Source organism: Xiphias gladius, chromosome 19, assembly GCF_016859285.1.
Source record: "Xiphias gladius isolate SHS-SW01 ecotype Sanya breed wild chromosome 19, ASM1685928v1, whole genome shotgun sequence".
Lineage (NCBI taxonomy): Eukaryota > Metazoa > Chordata > Actinopteri > Istiophoriformes > Xiphiidae > Xiphias > Xiphias gladius.
Window position 1 is genome coordinate 15,363,222 of NC_053418.1, and position 23,485 is coordinate 15,386,706.

Genomic DNA, 23,485 nt, shown 5'->3' on the forward strand with positions numbered 1-23,485 from the left:
ATGTTCAAAATATGAAATGGTTACACAACAGCATACAAAATAAACTACAACTGATCATTTTTAAATAGTTTCACAAGTAAGTTTGATATAAGATGAAAAAACAATTATCAAGTCTTTTCATCAGGACTGTTTAAGCAGTCTAAGTTTACCAACACAGCAGTGGTAAAAACATGTTCACGTTCCTTTGTTTTGCTATTTCCTCTGTGTGTGAGGGGGGTGTGCGTGCATGTGTTTGTGCGTGCACGTGTTTGTGTTAAAGAAATGGACAGCCAGGTTTAATTTCAACATTTTGTTTTTTTTTACCAGAACGCAACAATATTTATGATTGTTTCCAATGATATGCAGCCAAATCCAAATGCACATGTTTAAATATTGGGATTAAATGTCAATATACGATTGTATATTAAATCACTTTATCAGTGTGTACTTTAAGGGGGAAAAACACTCACAACAGAAAACTAAAACTCACTGTTAGCAACACATATCTCAGTTAGAGTAGAGATGACTTAATTTTTTAGTGCACTACATAACATTGAGTTAAACAATATGATAGAAGTATAACAAAATTAATAATAGAAGAGGTTTGTGTGTATAATTGTGTCCTGCAAACTGTACATGCTCAATATACTTAAATAATGTAATCCCTTCGGATTGCAGTTACATTGTGAAAGCAATACAAACTCAAATCCAGTCTCTTTTCTCACATCTGATTTCTCCTTCAATTGATTAATCTAAATAACCCTTATTGTCCTGAACTGTCTGTAGCTCGAGGAGCGGAACAGAAGATTCAGATTTTTCAAACACCATCTGAGGCTTATGTTGTGTAGCCAAACAAATGAGACACAGAAGGAACTGCTGGGTGTATTATGTATAGAGAAGTGTTGGTTATGGTAATGGGTGGAGTTCAAACTAGCTCTCAGGTTCCCGATGGAGGAGAAGCATTGTGGCGTATCAGTGGAGTTTCCCTGAGGTGTCCCACCATCCTAAATCTGACGGCAAAGCCCAGAGAGGGTATCAGATAAGGTCTACATCTGTTGAGTGCCGATGAGACCCGTAGGACGGGCAGTCAACCCAGCCTGCGATCCTCAGGGTGAGCAGGGGGACCTACTTCCCTCGAACCTTGGTGTCAGAGGACAGAGGAGAAGCAAGCCGATATGGAATTGCACCTGCTCGCTTATCCCTGTAGAAACTAGGGGAGGCTGTGCCAAACGGTCCATCCCCAGACCCTAGATCAGGCTCTGTTGAAGAAAGAAAGCAGTTGGAACGGGGCCTCCCTGTCCATCAGTGTGTGTTGACATGTGCACTCTGTAGTCCTAATCGAAGTCTACTCTGATGTAGCTATGTCATGAGTGGGGTTCTTATTTAGCATGGATACCAGTTGTCCAGTTTTTTTAAATATCAAAATTATTAATTATCAGCTAACTAGTCAGAATGTTCAAAGGACTTACAAATTGCCTGTTGTGTCCAAAACCCAAAGATATGCAATTTTGAGGATACAAAAGAGCAAAACCTCACATTTGAGAAGCAAAAACCCTCGACTGCTTCGCATTTTTGCTTAATAAATGACTTAAATAATTAATCGATTATCAAAATTGTGGTTGATTTATTTTCTGTCGTTGGACAAAATATATTTACTAATCACTACAGCATTACTGGCTAGATTAACATACTTTACATCCATTGGTACTGTACACATTAACCTACAAAGCATGATTATACAAGATTAATCTTGGTCTTAAAATTAAACCCTGGAAAACTTGGTTTTAAATCTTAATAACATTCATGACTCAATTAAAAATCAAAGTTAAAATTAAAAAAACAAAACAAAAAACAATCCTAGGTATTTATTTAATTCGTTGAGTTTATTTAGTGTTGAAACTCAGAAACTCAGCTAATCTTCAGCAGGTCTGTTTGGGTGTGTTGGTGGGTTTGATCAGATTGGATTGATAGTGCTTGCGACATCAGTAACCAAACAAGTGTCAAAAAAACAACATTTTTCATCTGATTTTGATTCAAATGTTGCAATTGTTGAATTATGTGGTATCATCTTTTTCCAACTGAGCCCCATAGTAAGAAGCTGATTGAGAAATTAGGTTTTCAGGACCTTTAAAGGGATATCGGTGCTGCCATCATACCGTAGCATCATCACAACCAAAACAATTATACATAGTAATATATTTCTAAAAGGCATCTACTTTTCAGTGACTAGATCAACAATCAACAATTCAGTAACAAGTGGAAATCAGAAATTTTATGCTTCTTACACTCGATCAACATTTTCTAGATCTTGTCAGAAAGGTCAGTGAGGGCCGGCAGAGCTGTGGGTGAGGATGTCTCAGCATTACCTGGCCAGATGATAGCCTCCAACAGTGTCACTCTGCGGGCCAGAAGCTCAAGGTCTGCCTGCAAGTCGTGGAACATCTGCAAGCTAACGTCCTATCAGAGAGCAGTGACAGGGGGACTGTGTGAGGGGGTGGAAACACCAGCCCGAGTCCTGGGGCTGCTCACGACTGTTTCCACTCCCTGTCCCAGCAGTGAGGTATGGTGGGAGTTTGAGCCCCGCCCCCCCCTTTCACCTTTGACCCCTGCCTAAAGCTGACCCTGCCTCAGGCCTCCTACTCACCATGAATACCGATCATAGTCTCAAGGATTAAAACCCTCTCGGCTAAGATCTTCAGCGCCTCTCTGATCTGATGTATTCCGTCCCCCTGTGAAGATAGATACAGCCGTCAAGGTAAAGAGCACAAGCCAAAGAACTGCTCGCCAAGATGCAAGTCATTAATCTTAAAACCTAATACAGTTCAGCAGTTAGAAGGTTAAAACAGTCCACATATCTGCCCAGCACTCTCAGACATTATCTGTTCCCTGTATTTCTCTGTATCTCCCTCATTCTCTGGCCATGCTGCTGCATGAAGTCAGTCTCTGCCATGCTGGGCCGGGCAGCATCAGCATGCACATTACAGACCAGGCTCATGTTGGTGACATAACACGGTTGAATTACAGCCTCCCAGGATTTAGATTTGACCATGCCATCTGCATTCCTTTTGTCTGGGTAGCAGTTAAGCCAGGCAAGTATTTTCAGCAAAACAGCATTCATTCTTAATGCTGTGGTCACAAAAGTTACCCATTGTTATCTGACAGAATGAAGCCAATATAGATTTTCAATGAAAGCTGATTTTTCTTTTTTCTTAAAGGATAAAGCATTGGCTTCATGAGTCATACCTTCAATAATAACCAAAGAAATGGAACAAGAGAAGTAAAGCAGACAGAGGCAACTGAAACAATCCCATCACAATAGAAGGCATGCAGAGAATAGCTGAAGCTTTTGGTGCCCAGGTGACTCATTCCACTATGAATTGCTCTGATTAGTAAGGAAAACCAAGGACATACTCAATTTTTGAAGAAAAAAGGCAAAGTTTCACAAGTCATACAGTTACTGATTACATTTTAGTTTTAAGCTCTTGGGATGGCAATGTCAGTTTGTTGGTCAGTCCACCGCTTTGGCTTAGACTGAAACACCTCAAAAACTTTAGGATGGATGGCCATAAAACTTGGTACAGACATTCATGTTCCCCTCAGAGTGGGCAACTGTAATATTATGATCCTCTCACTTTTTGTCTCGCACCATCATCAGGTAAAAATTTTAATCCATTTTATTTATTTTAAAGTCTTTGGTTTATTGCCAAATGCCCACAAAAGTAATGACATTACAATTGGGAATTTAGAGCCACTTTGCCTTATTTCTGTTTTAACAGCACCGTGTTATTTTACTCATTAGATTCATTTTGTAGTCGGTTTTCAAATCCAGAAAAGAAATCTTATGTGACGCAGTGAGTAAGTAAAGATGAAATCATGCAAGGTTGCATTGTGGAATAAAAGAGGGTAGCTGTATCCACTCCACTCACATCAAAGCACAACACCTCTAAGCCCAACGGGACCCACCACTGACACATATGGAGTGATTTGGCATATACATTTCACACATTTTCTTTGTGGTTCATTGAAACATTTTGAGGTCTGTAAAATCAAAGAAAATTGATTGGATGTAAGACAACACAGCTACATTCTTTCATTCTGCCAGAGCTGGTGCATGGTGGTGTGACAATATTGACATTGTTTATCATATTTTGTATATTTATATGTATATGCCAAAGTCAGATGCTGAAAGGGTGACTGTGAAAGGTAGCCATGGGGACAGTAGCTTGCAGAGGGAGTCAGACAGCTTTAGGGTCAAGAGGACAGTGTCGTGACAGTGGACAGCAGTCCAGAGCACACCCCAAAGATCAACAAAAACAAAGATACATTAACACCAAAACATTTCACACACAAAATTAGACAGATAAACAGCTAAAATCATATATATTCAAACAATAACAAAAATGTATGACAGACACTATGACTATCAACAGGTAGGAAAGTATGGGCTTGAGAGAAACCATAACCTGAGATGTAGGTCATGGTTAGACTTAATTTAGGTCACTGAGTAGATTCATAGCATTGCAAAGTGAACACATGATGACATAAATTAAAAATATCTTACATTTAGATTGCTCTTGTAAAATGAGAAAGAGGTAAAAGAAAAGTAAAGGTTAGATAGACACAGAGAAACGATTAATGCTCAACAAAAAAATCTTAAAACTTTTTTTCTACTTTTTTTTTTCTAACTACCCCTCCTGTCCAGGCCCTGTGTTACCATGTGAACCGTGAACTACCACAAACTACTTTCTTACCGGCAAGCCCTTCTCTCCTGGCTCTCCCTTGGGACCCGGTGCTCCCTGTGAAGAGGTATTACCGAAAGAAAAAATTTAGTTTGACTTCAAAACATTAAAAAAACGCAGTGCAGCAGTTTAAGCAGTTTACCCCAACAGAAAGAGCTCATTCTCTCTGAGATTTTGTTGTCACTGGTCAGTGTAGTTTATTGTGCCGCTGGATAGTGTAGTTTACAGAAATATAACCAGCTATGACATGTGTTGATGTTTCCCCCTATACATTTGTTTACTCAGGCCACAATCTTCAACGCAGCAGGATAGAGGTGGCTTACCGGCTCGCCTCTGAAGCCCCTCTCTCCTGGGTAACCTAAAGGACCCTGAAAAACCAAAAGCATGTCTCAGAGAGTTTGTTTAAGGATGTATGGTTAAATGCAGAAAACCTACCGAATATTATCCAGCTCTGAGTGTACTCACTCTCTCCCCACGTTCTCCCTTTGGTCCCACAGGCCCTGTGTCACCATGTGGACCGTGAACTACCACGAACTACTTTCTTACCGGCAAGCCCTTCTCTCCTGGCTCTCCTTGGGACCCGGTGCTCCTGTGAAGAGGTATTACCGAAAGAAAAAATTTAGTTTGACTTCAAAACATTAAAAAAACGCAGTGCAGCAGTTTAAGCAGTTTACCCCAACAGAAAGAGCTCATTCTCTCTGAGATTTTGTTGTCACTGGTCAGTGTAGTTTATTGTGCCGCTGGATAGTGTAGTTTACAGAAATATAACCAGCTATGACATGTGTTGATGTTTCCCCCTATACATTTGTTTACTCAGGCCACAATCTTCAACGCAGCAGGATAGAGGTGGCTTACCGGCTCGCCTCTGAAGCCCCTCTCTCCTGGGTAACCTAAAGGACCCTGAAAAACCAAAAGCATGTCTCAGAGAGTTTGTTTAAGGATGTATGGTTAAATGCAGAAAACCTACCGAATATTATCCAGCTCTGAGTGTACTCACTCTCTCCCCACGTTCTCCCTTTGGTCCCACAGGGCCCTGTGTTCCAGGAGCTCCAGGTTTCCCCTGTATTGAGTCAGAGAGGAAATTCAGAATAACAGAAATAAATTTGTAAGGCAATAAATCTGACAGTGCTAAACCTGGTAAGTTACCGCAGTGCACCACTGTGCTCTGAGCAAGCTTACATTCTGTCCTGGTGGGCCAGGAGGTCCTACTGGGCCTTTGGGACCTGGGGGACCTGCATAATAGATAGAAAGAATGATATTAGCAGTGAGTACCTTCACCCCCTGGGAGGAGTTGGTGCTGGTTTCTAGCTGTCAACCTGACATACATATATACAGTACTTGTAGCTGTTCATGACTTTATATAGCTTAAGAGTAGCATTCAGTGTGTTGACTCAACTTTGGGTGTTGATTTAGTTTTGGTCCCTGTGGTTAAGAATAAGCATATTTACATACAAAATCACAAAAACTGAACCCAAAACCCTCTGAAAGAGGAAAAAGGGGACTTCAGTTAGAGACCAACTAACATCTGATTGGGAAAGTTGTATGAAAAAGAGTGTGCTGGAAAAAACAGTACAAAGTATCAGACAATAAGCGTTCATCTACTGTATTTTGTGCGTAAAAGCATTTTCAGTTTTGTAATCTTTGAGTCTAGGGAGAGAATTTTATCAAACACAACACGAACATCATGCGTGCAGTTAGGGATAAACACAATAAGAAAGACTGATAAACACTCACCAACAGGCCCGGGGGGGCCCTGAGGTCCTGGAACAGGCAACCCTCGTGAGTCATGGAATGTGTTGGTGAAGAAGGGGTCTTTTCCACGAGCTGGAGTTGAAACAAAATGCGTGTGTTTAATGGGATGTAGAAGCTACTCTCCTGGCTAAGGACAGATTTATCAGTATCTGATTGATCTGGGATAATAACCTGTCATACCTTTACACAGCATGGTGCAGATTCTGTGACAGAAGATCTGATTTTGTAGCCTCACTATCCAAACGAGCTTTCAATTACTGTACGAAGTATGTGTTATTGTATTATTTATGTATTATTTCATCAATTACATCAATTCGATTTTGCCTTTCAGGGAATCATTGGGACTTAAACCTCCATACGCTCCACCAATCAAATGGTTCTATTTTGGTTACATTTATAGATTGTGATGTTTAGGGTTAGGGTCCACGGTTGCCATCTGGGGAGACAAATTTTAGTGGGCCACGCATGACTTGTATGTGGCCTGAGAGAAAGTGCTGCCTGAGAAGTGAACCTGAAGAAGCCTGTGGCAAAATGCCTTGTTCCCACAGTTGCACTTGTGATTTAATAAATATGAACTGCTGAAATAAAACTTATACAAGCCTTTCAGTGTGCAGTGTTTTACTTCTGTGATTGCTGCTGTATGAGCCCGCTGTCAGAAGCTCGTGTTAACCTCACTTTGTTGATGCTGCCTGAAAACTCAACTCAGCGAGATTAAGTGCCACTTTCACTAATTAGACTTACCTCTAGAGGGCAGTGTTTTCCAAAAAATACTCAAACTTCATCTAATGACTTCAGCAGGGGAGTAAACTACACTAAAATGTATTCAAAGGCACTGTCAGTAGTAGATCAGAGTTTCACATTCATTAAAAAAAGTTATGCAATATTGTCTAAAGAACATGTAATCAGTATCCACTATGTCACAACACTGACCAAACTCACACAACTACATGAGTATGCAGAGGAAGGACAAGAGGAAGAGGGTGGTGAACATGCAAGCCATAGAGGATGTGTGCGGTCATTGGGTCATTTTATACTGACAGGAAACACAGATCAAATCATAGCATGAGACCTCAGGAGATACAAAGAGGAGGAGGAGGAAGATGAGGAGGAGGAGGATGAGGAGGAGGAGGAGGGGATGACAGCCAGAAACATCCCCCAGCTGCCAGATCGCAGCACACCACTACTAGATCAAGACCAGAATTGACATCTAAACCAGGGCCACTCTCCCTGTGTCTGCGTCTAATTCTACACACTCTCGTCATGCCCTGCTAAGTACACATCGGGATCTGTGGCATAACGTGAAATGAAAAGGTGTGGGGGCATTCAGGAACGCTGATATCATCCTTGTAAACAACTGAAAGGTCCTCCTCTTCCCTGCTTAATATTCTGGCTGCTGCCGGTGTAGGGACCCTCTCCTGTTCTGCAGAAGGGAATTCCAACCTCCTGATGCAGACGTAAAAGCCAAATAAGCCTGTGTTTTCCAAAGGAAGCTCACCACAGAACCCTCCACCCCCACCCCCCAGCCCTTATACTCCCTGCTGTTACTTTGATGTGAAAGAAATGGCTCACAGTCTCGGAAATCACCATGCCAACCTCAACGTACCCACAGGAACCCAGAACTTACAAACCCGTGTGCTACATACTTTGTTTTACCTCTGAATCCACACATAAAACCCACCGATGTGTTGACCTTGAAAGAGCCGGCACAGGCCCCCATCCGTCTTTCACACCCCCCCCTCAGCTGTCTGAGTGGCCTACATCTGGAAGTTGTTGAGTGACATCAGTGGTGGACAGGTTCTCATCCCAGCATGTGAAGCCTGTGTCAATCTCAGACTGCCTCTGCCTCCATTTAATACTCTTTGATTCTGTTCTACTTGGCTAGCTGACAATGTGGAGCAAGTAGCTGTTAAAGGATTACCGTCATCCTGTCTGTTTCTCATTCCCTTTGTTACTTTTGTTTACCGTTAGTCCTAAAACTTGTGAGGGCTCTCACTCCGAAGGAGCGAACATGTCAATGAGGCTGCTAAAGACGCATGAACATCAAGCTAGAAGTCTGTAAAACCTGTCACCCTGCCTGAGAACAAAGGCTTTGATTGAATTTGTGTACATGTACTCATATTGGGTTCATCGCAAGCTTTATTTTCTTGACATGGGATAACATTGTCTGGTATGGCCCCCAGAAAGAAACCTCTCCATTCATGGAGGAGGTGGTGAAGTGATAGTCTGACATGAATATACTCTCCATCTGGATTTTTGACCTTTGGGACAGGTCCAGGTCCATAAAAACAAAGTGTGAGAATTATAAGATGCACCATAGCAGTTGTCCAATTTTTATAAACCCACAAAAAGGAAAAAAATGACATTAAAATTAAATATACAGCAAATAAAGGGGAAATGCACTGATTTTACACTGCAAAGTCTGCTTACAGGTCTTGGGGATTACTTCTGTATATATGAAAACCCTGTATACATGTAAATTGTCCCTTCAGTGTTGGTTGGGGCTGAAGACAACAAGATTGAAAATGAAAATAAATCTGGAGTTGTGGAGTCAAACAGAAGTAAGCTTACTAGACCTCTGTAGCCCACTCCCCATCTCTGTTTGAGGCTGGTGGCTTAAGGCTACATTAGCCGGTAGAAGCATAACAAACCCAAATCTCTGACTAAACTGGCAGCGGTTGAGTTGCATTGTAGGTAATGCAGGTGCCAGGTTTTGATCAGGAAGAAGTATGCATGGAATAGTACTATTTTAAAACAAATGCAAAGAGTCTTTTAAAGATTTGGTGTGGAGCGTGAATCATGGTTACTGTATGGAGTCTGTTAGTTGACCAGGGTCTTACTGTGGTCAGGCTCTGGGATGTGGGAACTGGCTGGCGCTGGAGGGCCTGGAGGCCCTGGAGGCCCAGGCGGTCCTGGTAGACCCCTCTCTCCCAGGAGTCCTGGTGGACCACGGGGGCCTGAGAGCAGGGATGACAGAAACATCACTGTGGTGACAGACATATTGTACTTCAGAAATATGTCATAGCACAATATGATTTTAAGGTGTCTTTCTTGAGGAAAAGCACAGAGGTTAGACTGGTAATAATAAATGACTGTGGGTTATGTGATGATAGGAACATACACTATGACAAAGAACAGAGAGGAAGTAGATTAGATTAAGTGCTGATTGATACATCATAATAGTGTCTGGCAGGAGTGAGTGTGCCTTTGTGTCTTTGTATGTGAACATGTGGAGTAAAATCAACAGTTGGACAGAGGAGGAGAAGTGCATGAACTGGCCAACATTTCCCTGTAATTAACAGGAGGAGGGTCTTTAATGACTTGGTACTGGGAACTTACTCAGGGACACAGGAAAACTCAAATAAACACCGTTCAATTCGGCAAAGTGTTACTGGCACTGGTTCATAGTAAATTAAATGCTCCCTGCACACACGCCGCTAGCTTTTGCACATGTGCGTGAACCACTAACAGCCTGTAGCTAGGTGCGGGTCAGTGAAAGTGTTCCTCCCCCTCCCCCAGCCCTTTTTATGAAGGCGGCAAAAAAGCACCACCACAACTACATCTGACCTCATTGCTCAGGCTCTCCTGAGGTAATGCTGCACCCTACATACCACCTCTTGCCCTACAACAGACCCACTCTCACCACCTTTCTGTTTGTATATGGATGCAACTAACAATGACAGTCTTCTAATTATTGCTTTGCAAGGTGATGTTATTGCAACTCTGATTTGACACCTCTATGGGCCGTTTCCACTTAGCCTTGGTAAACACTGCAGCATGACTGGCTGTGTTTTGGCTGCTTTGGAGAGACTGTATGATACAATCCGCACCAAAGTGGCTCAAATGGCCAGTCAAATTGGCCCATTAGAGTCTATGTGACATATTTGGGAAAACAGTTTTCTTTTTTCCTGCAGAATAATGGTCCCCTAGAGCAGCCGTGGGATGCCCCGTCAAAATATGAGTCACAGTTTGTAATACAAGTCTCCTGTAACTTATCAGGACTCATCATAATCTATAATGTCACTTCTCCTAACATCACAAGTGAATTTTTCCCCATGTTTCCCATAACCCCTGGCTCAAAAACATATTTGTCTAAATTTTGCCTGACATTGGACACATCCCAATCCTGAGTTTATCTTTCTCTTTAAAATGAAAAAAATCAGCACAATAAGGAAACATAGCTTTGGATGCAAGGCATAGCACTGGGTTTGGTAATGGAGAGAGAAAAAACAATAACACCACAGGCATATGGAAATCATAAGGACCTGGGATTTGTGTATATATAGCTCATGTTCATTTGAGATTGAAGTCACATGGTGCTTCTAGGAAAGTGGTTTTGTAGTTTAACTTTTGCTCTAAATCTCATCTTTACCCAGCAGCAGGCACAGAGCAGGGGTCATATGTTAGCCTCAACGGAGAGGCACCACTCCCTTCATGATCCAGAGCAGACGAATAACAGCCTATAGTGAGAGCAGATGTTGTGACAAACTTATACTACCATTTACTTTATTATCCTTCAAGTCCCAGCTTCCATTGGATTCACTTTTTTCCCATCAGGTCATTTATTATTTGTACATAAGCAGTGAAGTCTGAATACATAGAACAGATATGATATATACCTCTGTTTCTGTTCTGGCAGGTGACCATGAACAGCAGCACATGTTGGGGAGTTTATATGTAGCCTGAAAACAAATGCATTTGCTGCCAACTGAAACAGCGCTCTTAGAAACATATGATTTTAATAGCCAACCAACAAAATGCCCAAATTCCAGTACGGAGGGCCTGTTAGTTGACTGAGTGCTTTAAGAGAAAGACAAACATCCTGGAGCAGGACATCATGGGTCAGTCTTTTGTGGGAGATCTCTCTGATTTTTCCACTGTTGTTTCCACAAGTCTTTGATCAATAGTATCCCATTCAAATGTCTTGTTCTACAGACAATAGGTTAAGTGGATAGGCAAGTATACAACTGCCCTGCAATACCCTCCATCTCTCTCTCAATGACTCTCAACAATCTCTCTCAAATCTTTACGACATGTTTATTGACAAACTGTGTCAACATCTACTACAACTAAGTTAATTTCTTCCTCTGCTCAGCCAGCTGTGTGTATTTCTACATTCAGTCCTCTCTTACCTGCTGGTCCCAGGGATCCCTTCAATCCAGGAGTTCCAGATGGGCCCCTTGCCCCAGCCTCCCCACGAGGCCCACTAGGACCTGGCAGCCCCCGAGACCCTGGCTTCCCTAAGAGGAGGAAACAGTCATGAGTCATGAAGCCTTAACTGGTTTACATCTTAAATGGTTTTACACTGACTGAAACAACTATAATTACAATTTACCATCTCTGCCAGGAAGCCCATCTCTCCCTTTTTCACCCTGAGGACCTGTAATGAAAACAGAGAGATGGCTTAATTAAGAAATGTACCTCTGTGAGAAAACTCTGAGCTCAAACCACTTGGAGAAGAGGTAGTGTAAAATCCACTAAGTTATGAGGGGCAACTCTCTGAAATATCTCCAACTAATAGAGCAAAAAGATTTTTCATTAACGTGTTTTCAGCCAATGGATTTCTGAAAAGGACGGTCGCGTGAATGATTTCAATTGTAGCAGGCCTTAAATAGACCTTTAGTGATTGGTTCGACACAGAGCTCTGGCTACAGTGATGTTAATAAGTCTCTCTGAGTAAAAGGGGAACTCCAATTTTACACATCGAATTCTGTTTGCATGTCCTTCATAGTAATTACTGCCTACGTGAACAAAACTTCACGTAGTTTGATAAATTGCCTCAAGTGATGTCACTTGAGACATTGTCGGTTTGGGCTGAAGTTTGAAAATGGAGAAGAATCTGGGGATGTGGAGTTAGAAGGAAAGCAATGAGCTTAGCATGCCCCTTATCTCTGCTTGAGGCTAGTGGCTCGAGTCTACATTAACCGCTGCTAAAATAAGATACCCATAAAATCTCCAACTGTACTGTCGACAATCAAGTTGCATTTTGGGTAGTGTAGCCACTAAAAGGGAAAAAGGATGTGTGAAATAAAAAAGATGATGCATTTGGTTCTGCTGGATAGATTTTGATCCTTTTCAAGTCAGAAAATGTTATAGGATTGCAATGCTAAATCGGTGGAGTCCTCATAATTCTGCTTCAAGTCCGGAGCAACATGAAAGCTGTGTTAGCAGTCCCTAGAGGCAACAATGTTAACTACACCCCACATCAGAACAAACAACATAATAACACTAATCACTATTCTTAGAGCCTTAACAAGTAGTGGCGCTAGAGGAACGGCAACAGAGGTATTCAAATCAAAAGGGTTTATTCCCTTGGGATCATGAATACACTCAGCAAATTTCATAGTAATTTCCCCCTTTGATTATGACATGCTTTATCTTGTGTGCAACGATGCAGTTTGGCCTGAGGGTGGCACTAAAGGAAAGCTAACACAGAGTGCCCAAAATGGAAAAGGTTTCTCCTCTGGGTAAAATGAATGGTTTCAGTAAATGTGGCCGTTTTTAATTTTCTATTTCTTATTTACATGTGGAACTTTTGGCAGAACTCTTCTGCTGTGCTCAGCCATGATTACTGATATACAGAGCTTAAAGCCACTATGTGTAAAAGTAGAAAATTTCAGATTTTGGAGCCATCCAGTGGTAGCATAAAAAATATACTGTGGCAGACAGATAACAACACGTAGACTGTGTCTAAATATTCCCTACTATATTTTGTGCACTATTTGTACCCTCAGCTATTTTATGTGTTTTATATATTTATATATTTTCAAATTCTGAGCTTGACTCTTGTTCACTATATAGTGTTGGCAACAACAGTGCAGCGTCCATGGAATGTACACTACTTTCTGCTAACAATCCCACAATCCAATGCGTTGCATTTTACAGAGGCAAAAATGGCTGTTGTGCGACTTTACACCTGTCAGTTATGAGGGTCAGTGTCTGAAGCCTCACTATAGAGTAAACTACGGAGTGTCCAACATTTAGGGAGTAGGGAATGAGTGAACGAGGCTGTGATTTCTGACACTGCCATAGACTGCATCTGTTTTCACCGGGGTTGTCGCATTTTTCTACAAATGAAAACTTATGCCATCAGAACAATTGTGCATAGAGTGAAATATTATATAATCACACAAAATTCCCTCACATAGAGGATACATTTTTATATGACTGGTACACTTCTCTAAACTTCTTCTGACAGTGCAGCAGGGTTGATGAACTGTGTGTTTTTAGCCGCAGCCAGCGCTGGGCTCGACGCCAGGGAAGGAGAGGACTTTCATGCTCTGAAGTGTTCGCTTTCCACACAGCCACAGAGCGCTGAAAGTGAGCGGCACAGACAACTGGGCTCTGACTTTTGCTAAAGGAAATGAGTGTGTGCAGAGGAGGAAAAAGGATATGAGCAGAGGTGAGCAGAAAAAGAGTTGCTGCTCACAGAGAAAAGCTGCAATGAAGGATTGCTGACTCAATTATCAAAACACAAAACCCTGGACTCCCCATAATGGAAATATGCACTGTTTCTTAACTTAAAACGTATCCATGCATGACAGTGTGGTATACCTACCTGCAGGGCCCTGCTCACCAGGAGCTCCCTTAGATGGCACGGCCCCCATCAGTAACGAGGCCTCTGGTGCATTTCCTCCTTTACCCTGAAGGTGGCGATGCGATATGGTGGCTGGGACAGTGAGTAATTGGACCTGGTACAGGGAAACATAAAACAAGTATGGGAAATTAAAAAAATATGCTTGTTTAATGGAGACTTGTCTTGTTTCTCAGTGATTCACATGCTGTGGCTGAATGAGTCATCACTCAAGCATCAGATCTTACCTTCGCCTCCAGTGTGTTCAGCCTGTCACTCAAAGCTGTGATTCGACTGCAGTTGAGACAGTCTAAAAAAACAGAAAATTGCCCTCTTTACCTTCAGATATCAGACACCTGAACATGTAATATACTTCTGCCATTGCGTTGTATAGTCAAAGTAGTAACATGTTTACAGTTCTTACTAGAGATTGGCTCTCCTGTGCGTGCTGGCGGCCGGCGAAGCATAGATGGTTTCCTCACTGCCTCCTGAGCCACAAGCTGGTTCCCAGCATCTTTAATAGAAGACAAAAAGACAGAAAAATGTAGGTTCTATGGCTTGGATTTGAACTTATATGTATTTCCTGACATTAAAATATCATCTTTAGATGTGGAAGTTTCTATCTCCATTCGTACATAAGATAGGAATCAAATGGTGGGAATCACAGATCTAAATCCCCACCAAGAACTGTTCAGTTACCTCTTGGCCCAATAACTTTTTGTCCCCCACATTAGTGGAAATCAGTTCAAACGTTTTTTGCAGTATGCTGCTTACATTAGAGCTGAAAGAATTAATCCATCCAAAGGATTTGGTGCTTTTCTGTTTTACATCATTGAAAATTTAATATCTTTGGGTTTTGGGCTGTTGGTCAGACAAAACAAGACATTTGAGGACATCGCCCTAGGTTCTGGGAAAATATAATTTTTCACTCTTTTTCTGACATTTTACAGACAAAACAAATTATTGATTAATTGAGAAGACAGGTAAAGATAAATTGATAATGAAAATAATGGTTAGTTGCAGCCCTAGCGCTAGCTGACAGATGGACAAAATATCAGAAACATACAGTATGTTTATTCATGGAAGTACTGAGGTGATGCAAATAAATTAATCATCCATGTATCCTCAGAATTACATGACAGCTGCAATGACTGTGGACGGCAGTCAGAAGTCTGAACAGAAAACAACAGAAAAATGACTGAGTCTAAAGAAAAAGAGAAAAGCAAAAATAGTTGCCCACGATACTCAGCTGATTAAACTACTAAACACTCATTGATAGGCCAGAGGTGTCAGTATGTTATGTTCGGTTTACTGTAATGTCTTCACTCCAGTGATATGGAGGGTAGACTGTTTTGTTGGTTGTATGAAGATGTTTCACCAGATATCACCTCCAATTGCAGCTTTTGTCTCTCTTACATTTCCAAGAGACAAACATTGTATATGCTGAATCTTTTCCAAGTTTCTTTCCTTTTGCCTTGTTTCATTATGGAGTATAAAATCGCAAGGCCTGGGAGAGAGGGCGTGTCAGGATAAACAATAGTTTCCTTGTGCTGAGAGTCTCAGCTCACATTATGTCTTGCCTTCACTGTATGAAGTGTGGGAGTTTGTTTCCCTAGATTGTGGATGCATTGAATGGGCAGACCTTGGTGGAAATGCTAGACTGACTCCTTTGTCTGGCCTGGTCTGGCTCTGGGCGGCCCAGGTGCTCCTGATACAAACAAGAGGCTGGCGTCAGCAGCTCATTAGCCACCAGGACGCACGTCTTTCCATTCAGTGGCCGGCAGCCACAGTCAACGCCAAGTGCTTTGCTAAAAGAAGCCACGAAATAGCACCTGCAGCAGTGAGCTGGAGCAGGAGAACGGTATTCTTCTTAAACACCTTCACTTATTGTAACATCGCATGTCACGATCTGTCTCTGTTCACTGCAGACCCAGAAAAGGAAAACGGAGAGCCTATTGTCATGGGGAAAAATAAACGCTGGGGAACTTAAGACAGGAAAGCATAACAGGTCGAGTGATTACCCAAGGAGGAGGGAGAGAGAAAGGGCAAAGGAAGAGTATGAAAAGTCCACAGAACACATGGTTTAGGGTAAATCGAGACTGCTCCAATAATCCCCCCTCCTCAACCTCTGCTCACGATTTCACTGTTTTGGGCTCTGGGTATTTCTCAGAGGATTACAAGTGTAGATGGATTTAAACCATGTAAAACCTGAGACTGATATATTATGGCATGCACTCTAGATTGTAGAAAACTCTTCCACATTTTGATAAAAATATAAAGCTTGCACAGAGACAAGGAGAACACACACTTTGATCCGCTCTTCACTCATCTGTACCTCACTTCAGTCCACACAGGGAAGACTGCGGAGACAAAGAGAGAGGTGCGTATGCGTGTGCACATACACGACGCTCTGCTCGTGTAGATGGCTGCATTCAATTACAAAGGGGGCTGTGGATAGGAAATCTAGCTCTCGCCCCTCCCCTCCCAACGGCACCTCTTCTTCCTCTAAGAGAAAAGAACATTTAAGCTCCAAGATCCCCTCACCCACACTTGAGCTATTGTATGAAGTATTAAGCCATCTCTAGCACAAGGACAACTGTCTCTTACACACACACACACACACACACACTCCCACTCTCTGTCTTGCAACAACAAATTTAAAGTCCTGCCAGACCCCTCTTTTCTTCAGCTTTCTCCTGTGACAGTGTCTGTTAACTAGAAGGCCTGCGGGGTGTGTGCATCCAGGCTGTGTTTAACTACGACCAGAAGACAGAGGATGACTTGGATGCCTCAAGTGTGAAGTGTGATCCATCGCTCTCTTGGCCAACAATAACATCATCACAGTTACAGAATGCCCCCTGCTGGACACGGTGCATTGTATCCACTCTTTGTTCTCGGTGGGGGACGGTCAAATAAATGTGTGAATCTATTTGACCTTTTGCCTCCATGTTGCACTGGGCCCTAATCAGTGACTGAGTCAGAGCTCTTCATTAGAGAAATAACCCCCAGAGAGTTCAGCCGGTCAGAGTCCTGACATCAGCTCTGTCTCTCATTCTCATTCTCATTCACACACACACACACAGTCACACAAACACAGACACACTTACAGAGTTTAGTCATGTGTTAAAAAACACTCAATCTTTGCCCCTGCTGGCGCAATAACCTCATAGGAAAAAGAGGAAGATACGAGCAAAGATCATAGCGAGAAGGTTGTGTTTTTCTATTTCATAATGAAAGTGTGTATTGAGGCGGTTATGAAGGAGGGCCTAAGGTATTGTTTCTGATATGCACTGTATATTGTATAGAAAGGTATTCTGAAGCAGCAGGAAAAGGCTCTGGCAGTTGATAAGAAGCCTCTAAAAAAAGCAAATCAGATTTTGCAGAACGTCTATTTCAGACTGAATTTATCTAAATTAAAGTTTATTGTGGAGCTCTCAAGCCATCCAAAATTCTACGGGAGCTTTTACAGCATACCGTCTTTGTAAGCATGTAGCCGGGGGCTAGGGTTAGACACACCAATGAAACTGTTTCCCGAAATCTGTGCAATAGGTCTGCCAAGCCACACGCGTAGCCCCATGGGCCTCAGATGAAACCCAGACGGGACTTTCTCTCTTTTTCTGCTTCACACTACTCTCTGAAGGTGAGTGAACTGACCAATAGCCTGTCAAATGAAAAGAAAACATTTTCTTGTCAGTGTAACTCAACTATAATGTAATGGATATAAGTTTGTTTAAATTGAATTTCGTTGTATAATGCATCAATATTACACTGGCTCTCTGATCAGACTCTGTATCTTGAATCCAAACAGTGTCCAGATCCAGATGAGACGAACTGCTTTTCACATGTGGTGATGAATGTGCCTTAAACGTGTACACAGTTTTCATTTGTTGTCATATTTCACTTTCCCACTCACATTTTACTGATAGGCAAACTGCGATTTCTGCCAGAAACAACATACTAAGGACTGAAGTGGCTCTTTGCTGAATAAAAATTCCAAAAACGTTGAAACAAAAGTGGGACACGACAATTCAGTCAGAAGGGGAGTGAATGTGTGCCAAGACCAGAGGACACATTTATGCCATGCACAGAAGAGGGAAACCCTGAAACTGAACTGACTGCAATCAACAGAATGCAGCATTTTCAATTTGGATTCTAGAGAAACAATTAGGAACCTGCTACTCTCATTAAATTATTGTTCTTATTATGGCAGCTTTTTTCCAAAGCTATTATTACCGGCCTTAACAAACTACTTGGAGCTCTGCTGGCACCACCAGAGTGAGAGCCAAGGGCACAGTGACCAGGACTGCAGCTGCACCTCTCACTCTACAAACTAAGGTACGTGTGCATGTACTCTTGTGTAGGATTTTGTCTGTGTGTTTGCGTGTGTGCTTGTGTGTGTGTGTGTGTGTGTGTGTGTGTGTGTGTGTGTGTGTGTGTGTGTGTGTGTGTGTGTGTGTGTGTGTGTGTGTGTGAAAGTACATGTGTGACAATTACACACACATACAGACACAGTGGTTGTATTATTAATGGGCCAAGGTCCTTCCTTGAGTGATACTCTCCCAGTGCAAATAAACCAGAGCCCTCATGCTAAAAGCCCAGTTAGCCCTGCCAACCAGAGCCCTTAAACACAGATCTCTAGCTCAGCTGCACTGACTGCCTGATCCTTGAAGCTCATCACCTACTGAGGTTTATTTGTTCTCTGCTTCTGCAGAAAGATTCGGCAGCTTGTAGACAGGCCACCCTTAAGGAGCCTTATGAATGTATGAGCAAGACTTTTGTTGTCTTCTCATATGGTCTGCAGCAGAGTGTGGGTGAATATACAGTATGAAGACAGCTCTGAAGGAGAAATTGTGTTGCACAGCCTCTAAAGGCTTATCAGTCCAGTTTTCTTGAGTGTAACTGTGTCATCTCAAAGTTTGAAACTGCTGTGGGGAGATACAGTACATGGCCTGGTACCAGCTGTGAACGCATACATCAAAACACACACACACACACACACACACACACACACACACACACACACACACACACACACACACACACACACACACACACACACACACACACACACTGCAGCGAGCAGACACAGAAGGGTGCCAGGTCCTGATCCATCTCTGTCTGGTCAATTAGCTGAGCTCAGCGCTGCAGCATCATTAGTGTCCAGGTGCTGACAGCCGACCAGGGTACGCGTTTGTCTCTGTCTCTGCGCTGCCTCAGACAGACTGCTGCTGCTGTCTTCAGATAAACACACAAACACACACACACACACACACACACACACAGTGTCCACTCATAGAGAACACTGTACTCTTCAAAATAAGCCAAGCCAAGCTGAACAAGGTGTCTACTCAGAACATGCGCTCGCTGAACGAACCGTTTCCTTTGTCTACTTTTAATCAAAAAGAGACAAAGTGAGGGGATCTGAACCTGGTATTGTTTCATTCTGCTCTCACACTCTGTCTCTGCTTGGCCAATACTCCTTTTCCAGAAAAGAAGGGTCTGCCCAAAAAACTGGGCAGACCCTGCTACATTCTGTAAAATCCAGATGTCAAGACAGTAATGTAATGGCCATTCAGTTATCAATTCCTGGATTCACAAAAGTTACATTTGGTAAATAAATCACTTAAGAGACAAAACACCATAAGTGAAGCAATTTAACTTTTACAAATGATGCTGTCGCTGTTCAGCAGTTTAGCGCAGGTGGCAGGGAACAGATCTCACGGCTGGTTCAAAACTATAGCCTTTAGTGTAATCAGTTTAATAAGTAAGACAATAATATATGGCGTGTTATTTTCATTTTCTTTTAATTTCTATTATGTGGCAGCCACTAGAACCCAAACAAGCAATCAAAGATTTTTATGTCAGGCTTTTTATCAGTGATAGAGGAGCAGAACATGCATTGTGTCTCATCCATTTACAGCAATCAATCAACCTGCGTCAACAGCTTTGTCATTGATCAAAGTGCGTCACACACACATTTGCGACCCTGATCTTGAGATGGGTCTTGTATTAAGGATTTGTGCCACTACTCTAACTACTCAGTACTTTTGCAATCAAGTACATTCATTCAATCTTTGCAGGCTGTAAACACTGTTGATAAAAATTATTCCAACGAGTTTGTTGCAGTGAAGTGTACAGATTTTACATCTTCGGAAAAATAAAGCACTGGTTATCAGATCAGTACTTTGTATCAGCAGATACCCTTAGCCAAGGTATTTCCATTGGCATCGGAAGATGTGGTGCACGCCTCCCCTCTACACAGGTTGCTTGACCAAGGGAAAGCATTTTCACTGATGGTCGACTCAAATCAATCTCAGCCAGCATTAAAATGTATTAAAGCAGCTTCCACCTCCCATGCAGCTGATGGGTCTTAGTCTGGTCATCAGTACTTGGTGCTCTGCCCAGTGCAAACCGGCATCTGAATCCCAGTGTTTACTGTGCTTTCCCAGGGTCACAGGTTTCTTTTATTAGGTGACTAACTTAAAGGGCGGGACACACTTCATCATTTCCTTCCTTTGGAATTGCCACTCTGCCTCCCCACCACTCAGCCTGAGAGTGGGGGGCAGCCCACACACTGGACAGGTTCAAATGTAATTACAGGTGAGAAGGAAGTGCAGCCTTGCTACAACAATAGGTCAGGTAATTCAACCCAGAGGAAAAAGTAAGCTCAGCGAGACTGAATCCTCACCATCACACCGTGTTTCAGTTGAAAACAAGTGCACCGAGGCAACCAGTCTACATCTGCTCTGGTTTACAAGTCTAGGTGAGGTGTTGCAAAGACCTGCTGCAAATGAAACCGTGCTATAGCCTCCAGGACCCTGAGGTGACAGCACGAAGGGTCAGAGAGGTTCTCACTTCACGCACACACATCTCACCTCATCAGTCAGCACAGACACTTAGGCCAAGGCAGTGTGGGGCAGAGCGCACACTCGCCACACCACCCTAACCACACCCTCCACGGAGCAAGGCCTCCCTCGGTCACTACCAAGGGTGAAAATAATTCATTACATTTAGTCTGGTTACTGCACCTGAGGAGATGATTCATATACTTGTTCTTTTTGAAGTAGTTTTAAAGTCAGTGAGTCTACTTTTAGTACGTCTTTATTTAGTACACTTCTTTTGAAGTGTACCTCAAAGAAATTACATCCTACATCCATTATATTGAGCATGAATATTGTCAGCTTTCTGGTTTTACCTTGTTCACTTTTGTGAGTTAGTTAATTTAATTTAATTAAACTTAAAAATAAGAGTTTGAACTATATCTTGTTTTTAAAATGTACGTTTCATGATTTGATTTGTCTGTCATAAATAACACAACACAAAGCCCACCACACTTTAACTAATATTGTCACATGCACAGAGAATAAGTTACACTGCATAGAGAAATCCTCAGTTTGCTGTCTTTTCTGACTGTGATATGCAGAAAAAATACTTAAATTTACTACAAAACTGTACAATAAGTGCAAACTTAAGTCAATTTTGTTTTTTGCTGTAGAAGCCTGTTCAGTGACCAACAGTGTTGCCTCACTAATCTTTTTCAGTTTTCCTCTGGCTCTGTCGATTCTCACATCAGTCCTTTCAGCTCTTCCAACCAATCCAGATGTGCTCACACACACAGTCTCTAATCTTTCACAGGAAGGAGGAGGGTCTCCCGCCTCTCCTCCCGCCTCTCTGTCCCAGACAGGGCTGTCTTTACCTCACCTTCCCTCTCACTCATTCTCCCTATTTGTCTTACTCTCTGTTTTTCCAGCACATGCCTGTAGTGATGCTGATGGCAGTGACAGGGTCTGCATCTCAGTCTGGCTGCCCCTCCTGCCCCCTCCCTAGCAGGCAGTGGTGTGTAATTACAGAGCAGCACCAAGCCGAGTAGTCTGACTGGTGGGGTGACTGCGGTCTGCTGACAGAGGTGTTTGTCTGGCCTAAGGACATATGCTCCCGTTGGCATTCTGCGACAGGAGACTGGCCTTACTGGGCACAGACAGCTGTAGGGTAGACCTCTCTGCACAGGATGCAGCACTCACCTTCCATAACCTCCCTCCCATCAGGCTCCCTGCTTGTTGTATTTTCCAGAAGGTTTCATCACAAGAGACCCGTAACTACCTACCCCTGCTGAGCATACCTGCAAGGCACTTGTAGATACTAATTACAGGAAAATTGAGCTTTGTTTCACAATCACTCAACACATTCACCTCTAATTACTGAGCAGAGCAGACCTGCCTCCACTGTTTGTTAACCTTTTTTTTTTCCGAGTGTAGGAACGCGTTGTGTTCTGTCCTTTCATCGAACGGCTGAGCGACTGTTGGCCGTCTCAGTGGGCAACATGCTGCCTGAATGTCCACAACAGCAAGATAGGCAGTTTGTGTTCAAAGAGAGTCACAAAACAGAAAGAGAATGTGGCGTTTACACAAACATGAGAGAATAAAACCCCAAGAATTTTGAGTGAATTTCAAAATGGAATAAACCCAGTTTGCTGCTGGAATAGTTGTATCCAAAAACAAAAACCTTCAGTATAGGGCAAAATGGAAACAATTTTCTCTGTACCATGAAAGCAAACAATGCTGCGGTCTGCGTAAAGTGGCTAAACTTAGTGGTGGGCACATCTGTTGAATTGCAGCGTGCTGATTTGAGATAGTATGTGGTCGGGACAGGCTGCACTACAAATCCACCCAGCAGTCTTTAAACATTTCCTCCACTTGAAAGCGGCAGATGTCTAATAAAAGCGTGTGGCAGAGGCTGAGGATCCAGCTCCCACCCTTCACTTTTATAAAGAAAGACACAATAACACAGAGGCCCAATGAGACCCGGCTCCTCCCTAATGAACCTGGTTGACCCAAATAATAGCTGCTTTGTAAACTTTTCCTTGGCGACACTCTCCCTTTCAGTGAACTTGGTTGGCATCTTATCCAGGGATGTGCAACCTTTTCCCCCGTCTCTCAATCTCTGTCCCTCCTACGGTCACCGGGGAAACGAGTAAAAACAGGACTGCAGAGCTGCAGACCAGGATTGACTGGATGAAACCACACACTCCTCTGTTGCTGCTTTAGAGTGGCAGGGAGGGGTCTGTCTTGTCTTTGACGTCTCCCTATAAAACACTCCCCACACACCGCAGTAATTGAACCCCACACCTCTCAGCCAACACACTGCCGCAAGTGGCTAAGAAACAATAGATCTAAAAGCAATGGGCCAGAATTAGACCTCCATCTACACACATACATGTACAATAACATATCAACTGCAAGTTATTGCTGTTGACTACACAAGTTTAAATATCATGCACTGAGCTGTTTAACAGTTTGCATTTTATAAGCCTTTGTGACTAAAATAGGAAAACCCCATCAATATTATGTACAGCTGGTTTTCCTTTAAAGGATAATTAAGCTTTATGACAATTTGGGGCTTATTTTCTAACGTTTGGCTGTCATTTCTGTCAACTGTGACATCATCA

The 23,485-nt window shown here is 42.6% G+C and overlaps 1 protein-coding gene across 3 annotated transcripts in view; it reads right to left on the reverse strand.

The window, feature by feature from the left end:
- Positions 1-41: 41 nt before the first annotated feature.
- emid1 (EMI domain containing 1) overlaps positions 42-23,485 on the reverse strand; it is a 54,529-nt gene continuing 31,085 nt past the window's right edge. The window contains exons 4-16 of one of the 3 annotated variants that reach the window (XM_040156260.1): positions 14,465-14,554; positions 14,289-14,350; positions 14,026-14,158; positions 11,803-11,847; positions 11,600-11,707; positions 9,308-9,424; positions 6,453-6,542; positions 5,898-5,950; positions 5,716-5,778; positions 5,574-5,618; positions 4,731-4,775; positions 2,346-2,436; positions 42-1,238 (exon numbers count right to left, since the gene is read on the reverse strand). In XM_040156260.1, the coding sequence (XP_040012194.1) occupies positions 1,105-1,238; positions 2,346-2,436; positions 4,731-4,775; positions 5,574-5,618; positions 5,716-5,778; positions 5,898-5,950; positions 6,453-6,542; positions 9,308-9,424; positions 11,600-11,707; positions 11,803-11,847; positions 14,026-14,158; positions 14,289-14,350; positions 14,465-14,554 (1,076 nt within the window). In that variant the 3' untranslated portion in view covers positions 42-1,104. Of the gene's footprint in view, positions 1,239-2,318; positions 2,437-2,623; positions 2,709-4,730; positions 4,776-5,573; positions 5,619-5,715; positions 5,779-5,897; positions 5,951-6,452; positions 6,543-9,307; positions 9,425-11,599; positions 11,708-11,802; positions 11,848-14,025; positions 14,159-14,288; positions 14,351-14,464; positions 14,555-23,485 lie in introns of those variants that run through there. The other 2 variants (XM_040156261.1, XM_040156262.1) reach the window with 2 other exon arrangements.